The sequence below is a fragment of the Mchenga conophoros genome, linkage group LG22 (genome assembly GCF_057382185.1).
Source record: "Mchenga conophoros isolate Kocher_MC1m ecotype Shallow Benthic linkage group LG22, M_conophoros_male_GT1.1, whole genome shotgun sequence".
NCBI classification, from domain to species: domain Eukaryota; kingdom Metazoa; phylum Chordata; class Actinopteri; order Cichliformes; family Cichlidae; genus Mchenga; species Mchenga conophoros.
Window position 1 is genome coordinate 18,742,641 of NC_140546.1, and position 16,753 is coordinate 18,759,393.

The 16,753-nt window shown below is 43.6% G+C and overlaps 2 protein-coding genes across 4 annotated transcripts in view; one reads left to right on the forward strand and one right to left on the reverse strand.

Moving 5' to 3' along the window:
• Positions 1 to 16,753, reverse strand: part of atxn1a (ataxin 1a) — a 118,392-nt gene that overhangs the window by 87,483 nt on the left and 14,156 nt on the right. The window lies entirely within an intron of this gene.
• On the forward strand, positions 3,369 to 5,015 carry LOC146549288 (E3 SUMO-protein ligase ZBED1-like). The gene is made up of 2 exons (XM_085261687.1): positions 3,369 to 3,837; positions 4,387 to 5,015. The coding sequence occupies exons 1-2, from the start codon at positions 3,369 to 3,371 to the stop codon at positions 5,013 to 5,015; spliced, it is 1,098 nt and encodes a 365-aa protein (XP_085117813.1).

A 16,753-nucleotide genomic window follows, 5' to 3' on the forward strand; every position in this document is an offset into this window, starting at 1 on the left:
TATCCGCGATCTCGTTCTTTCGGTCACTACCCACAGCTCGTGGCCATAGGTGAGGGTAGGGACGTAGATCGACCGGTAAATTGAGAGCTTCGCTTTTACACTCAGCTCCCTCTTCACCACGACGGACCGGTGCAGCGTCCGCATTACTGCAGCTGCAGCCCCAATCCGTCTGTCGATCTCCGGCTCCCTTCTCCCATCACTCGCGAACAAGACCCCGAGATACTTGAACTCCTCCACTTGGGGCAGGAACTCATCCCCGACCCGGAGTGGGCACTCCACCCTTTTCCGGCTGAGAACCATGGCCTCAGATTTGGAGGTGCTGATCCTCATTCCCGCTGCTTCACACTCGGCTGCGAACCGTTCCAGTGCGAGCTGGAGGCCCTCACCCGATGAAGCCAACAGAACCACATCATCTGCAAAAATCAGAGATGAGATTCTGAGGCCACCAAAGCGAAAGCCCTCCGCCACTTGGCTGCGCCTAGAAATCCTGTCCATAAAAATTATGAACAGAACCGGAGACAAAGGGCAGCCCTGGCGGAGCCCATCACCCACCAGGAACGAGTCCGACTTATTGCCGGCAATGCGAACCAAGCTCTTGCAACGGTTGTATAGGGATCGAATGGCCCGTAGCAATGGGCCAGACACCCCATATTCCTGCAACACCTCCCACAGGGCACCCCGAGGGACACGGTCGAATGCCTTCTCCAAGTCCACAAAACACATGTAGACTGGTTGGGCAAACTCCCATGAACCCTCAAGTATCCTGGAGAGGATAAAGAGCTGGTCCAGTGTTCCGCGACCAGGACGAAAACCGCATTGTTCCTCCTGTATCCGAGGTTCGACTAACAGACGAACACTCCTTTCCAGCACCCTGGCATAGACTTTCCCAGGGAGGCTGAGGAGTGTGATCCCCCTGTAGTTGGAACACACCCTCCGGTCCCCCTTCTTAAAGATGGGGACCACCACCCCGGTCTGCCAGTCCACAGGTACTGCCCCTGATCTCCACGCAACATTGCAGAGGCGTGTCAACCAGGACAGCCCTACAACGTCCAGAGCCTTCAGGAACTCGGGGCGGACCTCATCAACACCAGGGGCTCTGCCACCAAGGAGTTGTTTAACTGCCTCAGTGACCTCGCCCCCGGAAATTGGCGGGCCATTCCCCTCATCCCCAGACTCTGCTTCCTCCTCGGAAGACGTGTCAGTGGGATTAAGGAGGTCCTCGAAGTATTCCTTCCACCGCCTGACAATTTTCTCAGTCGACGTCAGCAGCGCTCCGCCAGCACTATACACAGTGCAGGTAGAGCACCGCTTTCCCCTCCTGAGACGTCTGACGGTTTGCCAGAATCTCTTCAAGGCAGTCCGAAAGTCTTTTTCCATGGCCTCTCCGAACTCCTCCCACACCCGAGTTTTTGCTTCAGCCACTGCCCGAGCCGCATTCCACTTGGCCTGTCGATACCTGTCGGCTGCCTCCGGAGTCCCACAGGCTAACCAAGCCCGATAGGACTCCTTCTTCAGCCTGGTGGCTCCCTTCACCTCTGGTGTCCACCATTTGGTTCGGGGATTACCACCACGGCAGGCACCAACCACCTTGCGGCCGCAGCTCAATGCAGCAGCTTCGGCAATGGAGACGCTGAACATGGTCCATTCGGACTCAATGTCCCCAGTCTCCCTCGGAATGCTGTTGAAGCTCTGCCGGAGGTGTGCGTTGAAGATCTCGCGGACTGGGGCCTCTGCTAGACGTTCCCAGCACACCCTCACTACGCGTTTAGGTGCACCAGGTCTGTCCAGCGTCTTCCCCCGCCACCTGATCCAACTCACCACCAGGTGGTGATCAGTTGACAGCTCAGTCCCTCTCTTTACCCGAGTGTCCAGAACATATGGTCGCAGATCTGCTGATACGATTACAAAATCGATCATCGACCTACGGCCTAGAGCGTCCTGGTGCCACGTGCACTTATGGACACTCTTATGTTCGAACAGGGTGTTCGTTATGGCCAAACTGTGATTAGCACAGAAGTCCAATAACAGAGCACCGCTCGGGTTCAGATCAGGGAGGCCGTTCCTCCCAATCACGCCCCTCCAGGTCTCGCTGTCGTTACCCACGTGAGCATTGAAGTCTCCCAGCAGGACAACAGAGTCTCCAGGTGGAGCACCCTCCAGCACCCCCCCCCCCCCCCCCCCAGGGACTCTAAGAAGGCTGGGTACTCTGAACTGCCACTCGGCGCATAAGCGCAGATGACAGTCAGGACCCGTTCCCCGACCCTAAGGCGCAGGGAACAAACCCTCTCGTCCACCGGGAAAAACCCCAACGTACCGGCAGCAACCCGAGGGGATATTAGGATACCCACCCCAGCCCGCCGCCTCTCACCAGGGGCAACTCCAGACTGAGACAGAGTCCAGCCCCTCTCCAGGAGACTGGTTCCAGAGCCCAAGCCATGTGTAGAGGTGAGCCCGACTATATCTAGCCGGTACCTCTCAACCTCACGCACTAACTCAGGCTCCTTCCCCACCAGAGAGGTGACGTCCCTATTGCCAGTCTTGGCAGCCGGGGGTCAGTCCTCCAGGGCCTCCGCTCCTGGCCGCCACCCGGCACACAATGCACCCGACCCCTATGGCGCCTCCTGCGGGTGGTGGGCCTGCGGGAGGATGGGCCCATGTCTCCTCTTCGGGCTGTGCCCGGCCGGGCCCCGTGGACTAAGGCCCGGCCACCAGACGCTCGCCCTCGGGCACCCTCCCCGGGCCTGGCTCCAGGGCGGGGCCCCGGTAACTAGTGCTGGGCGATATATCGATTTTTTTAAAAATATCGATATATTTTTATACAAGACATAAGCTGTGACAATATCGTTTATATCGATATAGTCTATGTTGCGTTATAATTACACTTGTGGAGCCGCTATTTTGCCTCTCTCTCGTCTGGGTTTGTTTGCCCCGCCTCTCACCCTCACTGAACACAAACCCCCTCCCCCATCGCTAAACCTCCAGTTGGCAACAAGATGGACACAGGAGCTAGCGAAGAGGAGCTCGTCGGAAAAAAGAAAACCAATGGCTCAATTATTTGGAGATGGTTCGGGTTCAAAGTGTCAGATGAGCAGCAGAATAATGTATTCTGTAGAGAATGTCGAAAAAGCGTCGCAACGAAAGGTTCGAGCACCACTAATCTTTACCACCATTTACAACTGCGCCATAAAGTGCAGTATGAAGAGTGTGTGAAATTGCGTGCTGTAGCCCAGACCGCAAAGTCTTCCGAGGTTCCTGCCGTGAAACAGACCACCTTACAACACTCATATACTCGTGCTGTGCCATATGATACAAAAAGTGAGAAGTGGGGGGAAATTACTAAAGCAGTGGCCTATCATATTGCTAAAGACATGGTCCCCATCTCAACTGTGGAACAAGAGGGCTTTATACAGCTGCTAAAAACTCTTGACCGAAGATACCAGTTACCTAGCCGGAAATACTTCACCAGAGAAGCACTGCCAAAAATGTATACTGATGTTAGACAGAGTCTCGCTGCCCAGCTCACCAAAGTGTCTCACTTCGCACTGACAACCGACATGTGGTCCAGCAGGACATGCGAGCCATATATGAGTGTGACTATACATTTCATGGAAGACTGGGAACTGAAAACTGCCTGTCTCCAGACCAGCTACTTTCCTCAAGACCACACCGGAGAGCATATAGCTGAAGCCCTGCAGGATGTGCTCAAAACCTGGAAGCTCAACCCGACGGGACTGGTTGCTATAACAACTGACAACGGGGCTAATATTGTCAAGGCGGTTCAACTGAACAAGTGGTCGAGGATCCAGTGTTTTGGTCACAGGCTTCATCTGGCCATTGGTAAGTGCAATACTGAATTTTTTGATTTGGAAAAAAAAACGCTAATAAATGAAAAGTGTATAGAGTCTCTTGTAGAGCTAAACATGCCTATGGACCACAAGACAAATATTTTTATAAGTCATAGCCAGCATATACATCTATCACTTAGAAATCGAAAGTTAGTTGAACAAATAAATAAACTATCCCTATTAAATCCAATAAACGTATTGGGGTGTATTTGTCTTTGTATTAGATTGAGTTGTGACACTAAATGAGGACCACAGCTGAGACAAGACAGGGATACATTTTTAAATACATAGTGAGATTAAAAGGTGTAAAAAAAACGAAAAAAACATGTTCTAATCATTTGGTGATCTGGTGATTTTACCAAGATAGTTTAACTAGAACCATTTCTAGGTTATACAATACACGACACATTTTGCAAATATTGTTAAGTCTTATGCATCACATTCTATACAACTGAGATGGATGTTAATTTGCCTTTGAGTGATTTGCATCTTAACATAACAATTAAAGTGATTTTAAAAGTTTGTATTTTGTGTGTCACAGGACATGCTATGGATGATGCCCGCATTACCCGGGCTATTTCTCTGTGTAAGAAAGTCGTCAGCAGCTTCTCCTACAGCTGGAGGAAGAGAAGAGAGCTGGCTGAAGTGCAAATACAGCTGGGTCTTCCAAGTCACCAGCTACTCACAGAGGCAACAACTCGCTGGGGATCAAGGCTTCTCATGATAGAGAGAGTTCTGGAGCAGGAAAGAGCACTTTCTAAAGTCCTCTCTGTCGACATGAAAACCAGACCTCTAGTCCCTACTTGGCAGGACATAGAGGTCCTGGAAGCAGTTCAGAAAGCTCTCAAACCCTGTCAGGACTTCACTGATGCACTTTCAGGAGAGAAGTATGTGACCCTGTCCTATGTCAGACCTGTGCTACACCTGTTTAACACTAGTCTCCTGGCACCTGGAGAGGAGGATAGTGAGCTGTGTAAATCCATCAAGACCCGCATTGTGGATTACCTCAACAATAAATATGCAGATCCATCCACCAGTGACCTGTTGGACATGGCTTCTTTTGTGGATCCACGGTTCAGGGCAAAATACATCCCTAGTGAGAAGATTAATGCACTAAAACATAAACTCATCTTGGAGGCAGAGTCTCTGGTACGTGTTTGTCTGAGCTGACTGATCCAGCCGTGCCTGAGTCTGCAGACCAAGAAGAAGCAGCAGTAGGACACACAGCTAAAAAAAAGAGATCACTGGCAAGCTTCTTCCAGCACAGCACAGCCACCAACACTGGTTTCACAAAAAGGGAAGCAATCGAAAATGAATTTTCTAGCTACCTGTTGTCAGTTTGTGTAGAGAGTGATGCTGACCCTCTCAAATGGTGGAAGGAACATGAAGTTGCCTTTCCAGCACTGAGCCTCCTGGCCAAGAAATATCTTTGTGCGCCAGCTACCAGCTCCCCTTCTGAAAGGATTTTTAGTTGCAGTGGAAACATTGTAACCTGCCACAGGGCATCGTTGAAGCCTGATAATGTTGACAGATTAGTTTTCCTGGCACAAAATCTGTAAGCTGTACAGTTGTTGGCCTTGCTTGTTTGTGTTCTTTCTATATTGTTATTGTCATTGGAGATTTGCACAAAGACCCACTGACCAAAGAATGTAATTTTGTTAATTTCATTCAATCTGTTTACATGTTTGGTTTTTTGCACAAAGTACCAGATGATTGTTCAGCAATACACACAAAGAAGCACTTTAGAAAACTTTAATTCAGTGTAAGCACTTTTTAAAGAGCAAGATGCCTTTGTTATTTTAGATCTGCATCTTTTTAGTTTACATTTTACATTTAGTTTACAATTTTTAGCTTTTTGTTATGTATGAAAAGAAAAAAAATGGAGCATTATTATTTAATAAATGCTGACAATTTATTTTTGACAATTTTTTCGTGTACATCTACAGTTGTATCTTAATAAAAGTTACATGTGTGACATCTGGGACAAGTACCTTTGACCAAGAACTCTCTTTTTGTTCTTACTTTATGGGATTAAAAAAATATCGAGATATATATCTTATATCGCCATCCAGCTAAAAAATATCGAGATATGAATTTTGGTCCATATCGCCCAGCTCTACCGGTAACCCTATCCCGGGCAGGGTAAACTGTTCCCTCGGTGTCCTTTTCATAAGGGTCTTATGAATCGCTCTTTGTCTGGTCCCTCACAACTAAATTAACTAAAAATGAAAAGAAACAAGTGACAGTGAAAGAAAGTAAGAGCCCCATACACACAATGAGGCTGTAACAGGAACATGAACTCTTGGTTATGCAACTCACTTAGCAACCCTCAGCACTACAACTGCGGGTCAAAGTGTAGCACTCTAAAAAGTGTCCCAAATGTGCTTCTGTGTACCTGATGATCGGGCTTTTTCCTGCTGACAAACACAGATATGTCTTCACTGCCATTCATGCAGTATTCATACATGCACCACATATATCTCAGTAATTGGTGCTTCTGACATGTCAGATGTCAGAAGCACTATTATTAAAATATTCTGAGATTAGAATATTTAATTTGAGTGTTTCACTAAATAAACTGTTTCCACTCAGTTACAGATAGTTTGTTTAAAGAGGAGGGGTATGTATGAGTTATTTATGTTTTTTAGCTGCCTGGAAACACGAATATTAATTTAACTCTACGCTATAGTCAGAGAGTCAGAGTAGTGTTGACAAACAGCAGCTTTCAAAACTTATTTCTGCCTGCAGCATTTTATCCCACACAATACTGAAATCTACCTCTGCCTCAAACGGTTAGTTTGGTTGGGTATTTGTGTAACTTTTGTCACTTAAAGGGTTAATCTAGATTAAAATGAACGTGTTAAAACAACAAAGGCACATAGCAGTACAGCAACAGCTCCATGTCTGTGACATCAAATTACTGTTTTCATCAAGAGAGTCTTGCAGCTTTGAGGACAGTAATTTCTTTCTTTGTGTGCTGTTTTCACAAACAAACTTTGTCACATGTCGACACAAAATCAATTTCATAATTTTACAAAAAAGTAATTTCGAGGCATTCAGTGTTTTAAGGTCGAGACTAGAATGTCGCTGGCCAGTGAAACCCAATGACGTGACCAACACTTGTGAGCCAGCGCTTGGCGACGGTGGCGAGGAAGGCAGATACCTCTAACAGAACCAGGCTCAGGGAGGCCCGGGGATGTTCCACAAATAGTGAGGGGTGTGAGGTCTAGGAAAGGCAGGGAAATACACATCAAACTGTTCTGAGATTATATTTGCTGGACTGACAGTTTGTGTCCCTCTATGGTCTAAGAGAACCAGAGACACGAGGGGGAAGAGTGAAAACTTTCATGCTCAGTTTATGGACTCAAGCACTGATTTTGGGCTATACCAAATAAAAATAAGAAATCAAATTTGTAAATCTTGGTCAGGCCACACAAGTCACACTCAGACCCGCCCATTGTTTGCAAACAAGGCGGTGCCGTCAGAAAAGCTCGACATTCCAAAACAGAACTTCTTACATTATTTATGGTGCTACCTCGTTTAAAAATATAACATAATACACTGTGACAGCAGCAAACCGAGATGGCAATCAAACAATGCTCTAACACTCTGTTCATAAAGTAGATTACCAACAGAGGTAAATTCAGATGAAAACACACGTGCACATATTTTGTCAGCACTCAGCATTGAGGCACCAACAGAAACTGGCTGTGTTGGGGAAATGCTTCAGAGGTTTACGTTGAAAGCACTTACTCACTGTCTAACGCCTCTGCACTACGCCTTTGCAGGAGGGGCCATTAATTGTCACCTGATGTTGTTACACCACTTATGAAATAATAACAACTAATTAAAGCCATGAGATGATAATATTAACAAAGAACTTTACTAGAAGGTCAGTCGTTGAGGTTGTGTTTAGTATTTTACAAAAGGCTTTAAAAAGAAAGCTATAAGCAAGTAGAAGCACACTTTGTATATCAGTCAGTTCCTTGGTAAGATTACTATGTGGTGCCGTGTCCTTGAACCAGAAAATTAAAAGTAAACTAACAAAGGTTTAATCAAATCCAACATAATCCGTTTCTTACTTCCTGTCCGTCACCTTGTCTTTTTTCCCCACTAAGATCTTCCTCTTTTTCTTCCTTCCTTCTTCTTTTTTTGTTTTTATATACTCTCTTCCTGTCTACTGATGCAAGTATTCTCCAGGGTAACACATCACAACATAACAACATCACTATGACACAAGACAGAGATGTGAGCTGAAGGGTGGGGGGGAAGTAAAATTCAGAGCAGACACACAGTCCAAAGTGCATCTGCATAGAAGAAAACTGAATGAAAGAGTGAAAAAAGAGAGGAAAAAGTGAACAAACGGTCTTCTCTACATGGCACGCTGGTACAGCAGAGCTAACATGTGCAAGTGAAGCCGACAGAGTTCACTAGCGTTGAACACTGGAGCGCAAGTTGCCACCTCAGGGAATTGCTCAGCATTGCTCAGTCGAGCCACGTTAGCACAGAGAGCCTGGAGACGCTGGAGTCGCAGGGAGCCCGGCTTTGATCGCCTCCCTAAGATCCGAATACGAGGATAAGGGGAATATGCTGGGAGGAGGACCTACAGGGAACACACATGCACCGAGAAAAACCACTTCAAGGTGTACACATGGGCACACACACACTGCACTACTTCAATTGCAATTTTTCCAAACATTTAAAAGACATACTGTACAGTAAGAACTACCCACGCATGCATAGTAATAATCTTCTGCCACTGATTCCCTGCAAAGGTTTTCTCTCCCACTCCCAACCACAAGCAAGCACATGTGTTCTGGAAACGTGTAGAACGCTCGATGCACCCAGACATAGGAGACGCCGATATGAACGAGAGCTCAAAACCAGCAAACCCACCACTGAAAATTAAGTCCGAAGCTGAGTTAAATATGAACGGGGACAGCAAACAGCATTAATGCTACAGGCGCGCTCTCGAGCAGTAATCTGACAGTCAGGCAGACAACACGTATAATGGCCGGATTACGGACTTTCTACCACAGGAGAGCAAAGCGGATCCAAACTGTTGCTGCTCGAGCAGGTTTCAAGAGACCTCATTCAACACCTTGACACAAGCGTTTAGTCTCACTCGCCCCCACACTTTCATTCCTGTCAGAATGTGCTGAATGACGCGTCAACCTCTACTCTTTTTCTTGTCTGTCATGCTTTTAGCCGTGCCAAGAGAGTCGTTTCTTCTTGAAGTTATAATTGCTTGTACAAGCGAAAGTTAAAGTTCACTGGTTGAGGACAGAAACTACGCTACGATCGGACCAAATGTTGGGGTGGCATCTTCCAGAAAAGTGAAAAGCGCCGTGAAAAAAAGGTGAATCCACTCAAACATTTAGAGCTAAACCTCAAATCTCTCTTCATCTATTAGCTTTAAAGGCTATTTTTATTTTTTACTAATACTTTTATTTTTTTAATATGTACTGAAGGAAGCATCCTTTCCCCAGCAGGAGACCAATGAAGGTCACACGAGGTAGTAACAGGGCTTTCACCCAGAAGCCCAAGGTCCAATGCCTGCATTTTCTCTTATTTGAGGAAATATCTTTCAAATAGAGTTCATCTGAGGAAATAAGCACAAATTATGCGTTTTTGCAATAGGGTGCTAATAACAAGGGCCTGAAGATGCACTTTGAAATTGGTTCAGTGCTGAATTATACCTACCTGCATACCTGGATCGGTTCAACTCTTGGGTCAGGTGCCTTTTTTAATGCTTCATATCATCATTCATAGGTTAGTGTTAAGTGGCATAACCTTCTGAAAGCCTCAAGTCCACTTAAAAAAAAAATATAAAAGTGGGCTCCTTGGAAACAAAATATAAAGAAATTAGGGGTGTCTCATTGTACAGGAACTGAATTTATAAAAGACAAAGCTGCAGAAAATGATAAGGAAAATTAGTCTGGCGTAAGGCATCTTATGTAATTGCTCCATCTAAAGAAAAAAAACATGTACCATGGGATACTAGTGCAATACAACATTACATACACTTTATTTGCATGTTTGCTTGAGATAGGGCTGGGCCATATTATACCGTTCACGGTAATACCGGTATAATGTTAGGCAACGATAGGAAAATGAAATATCGCGATAGAATGGGAGTAAAACGCGCATGCGCAGTGCCTTTGTTTTCATACGCACATGGCCGATTGTTGAGTGAAACAGATGAACCAGAATTGGTTTGTAAAAATGGTGCAACTTCCGTGATGTGGAACTGGTTTGGTGTTTGTCCGTCAGATACACAACAAAGCACATTTTTTTGCAGAACATGCAAGCGGCCGTCGTTATTGTCGTATTTGTCGGACTAAGATGCTCTTAAATCTGGGAGTAATCTGGGTCCTAAACTCCGTATACTTCAGGTCAAACAACACTGCAGCATCACTAAGAGTTAAAAACTGTCTAAATTCTTTCATCTTTAATAAAACGATCAGCATTGCTGCTTTACCAGGTGTAACTATAAAGTTTAACTTCCAGGCATCCATGAAAACAAAAGTTATTACATTTAACGGAGTTAGAAGTTAGCAGGAAGCTAGCGGAAGTTAGCTCGCTAGTTTCGCTAGTTACCTAAGCATGATATTGCATGTTCTGACTGAGAGATTTCTGAAAAAAATCAAACGTACAGCTCTGCTATCACTTCCAACATAAATGAAGACAGGAAACTAAACAGCAGTGACGTTTGTAGGGTTACTGAAGTTGGGCTAGCTGGTATATAATGATGTGCTACGTGATCGCTAGCGACACAGCTATGTTAGCATAACATAAACAGTGAAGCTGGAGGACGAACACTAACACTTTTCCACTTATAAAAGTTAACGTGAAGGTTCTTCATGGTTAGAGACAAATGCAATCGCATGGCAGGATGCTGTAAACGGACCAAACTTCAGTCAGGAGAACAACTGAGATAATCCATCCACAATACGAGGTTAGTCATTAATATACTGCAACAACATGGGAATAGAGCAGCTGCCAGAGAATTCAACATTAATGAATCAATGGTACAGAAGTGGAGGAAGCAAGAAGAATGAGTTTAATAAAGTTTGATTTATCTGACTGCTTTGTTTCGCTTAATGTGCCTTATAATCCTGTGCACCTTATGGTCCGAAAAATACGTACTGCACACTGCAGTTTAATGTTGCAAAGCACCTCTTTTTAACTTCAGTGGATATTATACATGGTTATGCTCAGGATATGTCAGCCCATTTCTACTGGAAATCCCTTTTGGTTAAACTTTCAGCAAGGAATTTGCATTTGCACTGTTACATTTTTATAAAGCTTTAATGTACATAAAAACCAGCTTCTTGTTTAAGTGAAAATAAATGGAAGGTTGTCTTTTTGCGCTAGTAATGTTGTGGAGTTGTATTTTGTCTCACATCAATTATATCGTCGGTTATATCGTTATCGCAAATTTTCAAATATATATCGTGATAAATATTTTTGGCCATATCGCCCTGCTCTAGCTTGAGAGTTGAATAGAAGTGGGTCAAACACAGCTGCTGACAAGAACAGCTATTGGCTGAGAGATAAAGTTTGAGGAGAAAAACATACATATCTTATTATGAAGGCCTGCAGGCAGTATTAAATCTTTTAATTTAACAACTGCTTTGTTCTTGTTTGAAACTATTTTGTATGCTGACTAAGTTTAAGTTGTTTTTGAAAAAAGAAAAAAAAAAGATTCATCCTTACAAATGACTGAAAATCTCACTTTTGAACATAAGGCAGACCTGACGTGCACACCAGAAGTGTGTGCATGTGGCCTGCCCTCAGGGTAGTGTTTAACCAAAGAAAACACATCAAAAATAATTGTGCACATATTAGGCATTATCTGTCCTGCACCAAATACTTTACCATCCCTCTTTTGACACTGTGCTCAACTTTAAGAAGATAATAGTTATTATGGGGTTCACAGCGTGACCTTAGGAAGTCACCAGCATACGTCAGGAAGCACTACGCCCGTGGCAGGTTCCTGCTGGCAGCACAGGTGCTCATACGCTCACTTAACACACACTGAACACACACACACATACACACATACACACATGCTGATGCACAGACATTTGGCCGGGACACTGCAGATACATCCTCCTAGCCACACTGATAAGCCTAACCACACACAAAAAGATGCACACACATAAAAAGTACAGGTGCTCACACTGCCCCACCAGCTGTCCCTGACCAAGTGACCAAGACAGAGAGGACAAAGGAACAGAGAGACTACAAGAAAGAGAACTGAGCAGATGCCAACACTGACAGGTGTGTGTACTATATGTGTGTGTGAGAGATGTGTGAGTGAGCGCGTGCATGCGTGCGGGACAGATCATGGCTCGCTTCCAACATGCTGCACTGCCCTTAACCCAAATAAGGTCCAGTTATCTTTGTTTAACCTTGACTGCAAGTGACGTGTGTATTTTTAGCTTGCATTATGTGCGTCCACACCTGCAAACTCATCAAAAACACAGGCCCGGGGAAAAGCCATAAAAAAACACACTCCCTCCTTTAGGAGCTTAAATATGGAGCTCGACATCAACAGTAATGTGACATTTCAAGACAGCGCAGTTGCTTCTTGAGGCTTTATGTCACTGTTGAGTTATGTTTGTCTTGTGACACATCATAAAAGACTGCTCCCGCTCACTCCTACAACAGAGCGACAGTCAATTATATAACCAAGGTCAAAGGGTCAGAGTACCTAACCCTGTGTTGGCCACACCCTGCTGCCTCTTAGCAAGCCATAGTGAGACAAGGTGTCAATACTTGGATGTCCAGTGCTGCTCTCCAGGCTCCAGGGGCTTAGCTCAAACATGCCTTAGTGTGAAATCTCCTCAGCCCTGCAGTTACACACTGTTGAAAACTCTAATAGTATCAATTAATCAAATTAAAATACATGAATTGTTTTGTTTTCTTTAGTTTTCTTAATCCCATGGAGAGCACCTTCAAGGACGAAGGTGGACAAACGTTTGGTTTAAAGTCCAACATGTTCTTGTAAATTAACTGCATACTGCCAGGTCCTTAATTCCTCTTTCACTGTGCGCACTTTTCTGGAACAGGAACTTATGGATCAAATACTTCCACAGAGTGAGGACTAAATACGGCACTATTTTTTAAAAGAGGTCAGCTATTAAAATGGTGTATGGCCTTTTGCTATCAATGTATATATCACAAATACTTCACAGGCAAGAGAGGCATGTAGGAGCTTGTAGTCCAGCTACAGACAGCATTATATTGTGGTCTTGTAAAGTATAACAGTACAGTTGCTTGTGGCAGCTTGTTACACTGGGCGTTAGTCACAGGGATGGGCACCATGGGGCTACAAACTGCTACAAGGTCATGCTGAGATTACATAGTTGGAGGGGCCAAAAATTTAATGTGCACTCACTCAAACGCACACACCCCTTAGGGATTTGTATTTAGCTGTTAATGGCCCCAGTTAAATAAGTAAGGAAGCGCTTTAGATAATATATAAATGGTGAATTTTCTTATCACATCTGTTTGGCAAGGTTTTTTGTTTTTAAGTACGAAGGCGTAGGCTTGCTAGGACATCCTTAACATTTACATTATTTCTGTAGCTACTGTATTTAGCTGTATTCTGTCAGTACTTTTACAGTGCATTAACATCTCACAAAATAAAACAGTGAATCACTGCCAGCACTGCACTCGAAAGTTTAAATGAGGGCAGGTTTTAGTAGTGACTGCTTCTGCCTTTCTGTGCAGAAAAAAAATGCATGCATTAGAAAAAATAAACACACACACACACACACACACACACAGGGTTGTCTGAGGTCAGGGAATTCTAAGTGCATTCCCCCCTTGACACATACTGTACGTCTCTTTCATACACACACACACACACACACACACACACACGCACACCACGAGTGCCGTACAAACACAGAGACAGACACACACACACTTACTCAGAGGAGCGCCCCGAGTGTCTATACATGATTAAAAGACTGAAAGTGGGGCAGGCGCACAGTTCTTCTTCTCTGTGAAATTACTGCAGTTCCTTTTAGCCCACCTCAGCACACACACACACACACACACACACACACAGCCACTCAAATGCACACATACTTAGATCTAGCCCTGTGTCCATTATATGTGCATAAATACAGCACAAGATAACAGGTCCATAAGTTGGCTTAATAATTGGGTGATACCTGCCATGAAGGAGAGTACAGGAGCCAACCACTTACTCGTGCTGGCAGAACAAAAAATGACTGAAATGCTGTTTACTTGGTGCTTTGCATAATTATGCTATAACAGCACATCCAGAACACCCCAAATATTAAAAATAAAGCGCCCTATTGCTTCAGTGGGTGTCCACTAACTGTTGAAAGATACCCTCATGTCTCATCTGTGTGAATGTGATATGTGATATATGTCAGCTTTTAATGTAAACTAGCTGATTATGAATTCAAACTGCTTTTGCCATGTAGTACTGCATATTTTAAGAACAGCTTACCCTGAGCTTTTTACACGAGCACAAATTAAAGGATCAATTTAAAGGATTAAGAATATCCAGGGGGGATTGAAAGGCATCATTACAATAAATTCTGCAGTCATAATGCTCGCCTTGCTATAGAATTGCAAAATGCTTCTATCTGAGATATTACTTCGAAAATAGCACAGTATTTATTTATTTTTTTGCTTCTTTTTTTGTTTTGCTTGGGTTTTTTTCTTTCTTGCTTCTATCACTATGCTATTCTGTGCAAGACCAGGATTTCTTAAACCTTTCACTGCACCTCCAGTGTTAAAAGATGATCTGGTCCATTGATTTGTGATCTTGGAACTTTTCACAGAAAAGTTGCAGATCTGCAAATACTGGAACCACTAAAAATAGCTCTCAGGGAATTCAGATGCCAGTTACCTCTTGCAGGACTTTGAACAGCAAACACATCTGTTCAAAGGACAGATGTTTTACAGATTACATTATTACAGAAATGCTTAATTTTCTGTATTTCATGGTATAAAAATATATGTTTGCTTTACATGTTTGTTTTTTTGTTAAACAATCGATTCCAAATGTCAGTTATTACAATTACCATTCATTTGTTTTGGAGCAGCACGATTCATTTACCTTCAGCCTTTGCGCAGCACCTAAAACAAACCTTTGCAATCCTTAATTAAACTTCAGGTAGTCAGACACAGACGTGCGCTATTTTTGGCAGATCCACCTCATTCTGAGTCACGCACAAATGTTGGAAATCTGTCATGAATCATTCTACTTTGGAACAAAAAAAAACTAAAATGGCTTTCAGTTACATGTCTGTACAAGAGGTGCCAATGACATACTGTGGTACCCTGAATTTAAAATTCAAATTTGCATGATTTTCCAAATGCTAAGTTCCACATTAGAGACTAATAAGAATAAAAGAAATCATGAGAAACGCATCAGGGTTTCTTGTTTATCAGCTTTACAGAGAAAAATGCTTTAGAGACGCATCATACTTCACAGTTTATCCCAAAATGATGTATTGAACATATGCTTTCAGGTATGAAGCAATTGATCTGGGCTATGCTTGGTAGAGGTATAATGGCAGTTACAAATCTCTCAACATGTGCACACCGTGCACAAAATACACAAACTGATCCGAGGCTTTTTCCATCTTGCGGGGCTTACAAACAGAAACCCATTTAAATGAGTGCAGGACACAAGCTTACTACTTTTACGAGGCATTATGAAACTGTGCCTCAGTTTTAGAAGATTAGAAGTAAACAACAACAATAAAACCCTACAAATCTCTTTTCCAAAGCTGGAGCATACGGGACCGAGTAGTATTACTATTGGTCCACTCCGATCATGTGCTGCACTTGGCAAACGCACTTAGGGCCGAGAAAGACCTGTGCAAAAAGTTCAAACAGAAACCTGCAAATCCAGCAGCTTCTTAGCAGCCTTGTGCAATTTTCCTGAGAATTAGATCATAGGCTGGGAGAGGGGACTGGATTTTTCTGTGTTGTGATTTTGGGAAATGAAAGTACACGTTTGAAACATGAACCTTTTGAAGTTGTGGATGTGTCCAGTTTTACATTGATCACTCAGGAACTGTTGATGCAACATCACTTCCAAGAGAAACTGATAAAATACAGATAGCTTTTGGGTCATACTGATAAGGCCTGGACTTGCAGGTCAGCAGATAGGAAGTCAAACATACTCATACTGGCACTTTGTGTTAAAACACACATTCAAGCACACATGCTGCATAGTTAGAAGGATTGATAATGCTCACATTGTGCAGAATAGCATGCAAATAACATGGAAAAGCTGCATTAAATTTTCTAAATAAGATACTGGCACAGAGCAGGATATTGAAAGTACTTCAGCCTTTTCTTAAGTATCCCTAACGTGTATTTCCCTAACTATCAATATATTAACATTACCAAGACAACACACTATAAACAAGCCACGAGCACTAGCAACCATGGTGCAAGACAGCTGACTCATATTTTAACCTCCTCGAATCTTAAATATAGAGCTCAGCTCCTCAAAACAAACACCCACCTTGACATTTTCTCACATCTTGCAATTTAAAACAATACTGATGAATAAGTGCCACATCATACAATGTGTGTAATACAAACTAAATGCGGTGCAAAGAGGAGAGAACCTATTAGCAAACTGAATCATGGGAAGATGAAACATGCACTTACAGCCCTGTTTATAGTATCTCATAAGAATCATGATAAGCACTGACAAGCTTAAACCCGACCATTGCTGTTCTAATTTGTTTTACAGGAACTCAAGCAACAAGGTATCTGCAGATGTTAGCTGCTGTGAATAGTTGTGATTCAGGGTCGCCCTGTTCAAGAGCAAATATCACAGAGCTCGGGTCTATCTGAGTGAATAAACTTAGCAGTGTGTGCATCAATGTTGCTGT

Coding starts and splice junctions, on each gene's coding strand:
- LOC146549288 (XM_085261687.1), top strand. CDS start 3,369: ATGGTCCCCATCTCAACTGTGGAACAAGAGGGCTTTATACAGCTGCTA. Junction 3,838..4,386: donor CAGGCTTCATCTGGCCATTG/GTAAGTGCAATA, acceptor TGTGTGTCACAG/GACATGCTATGGATGATGCC.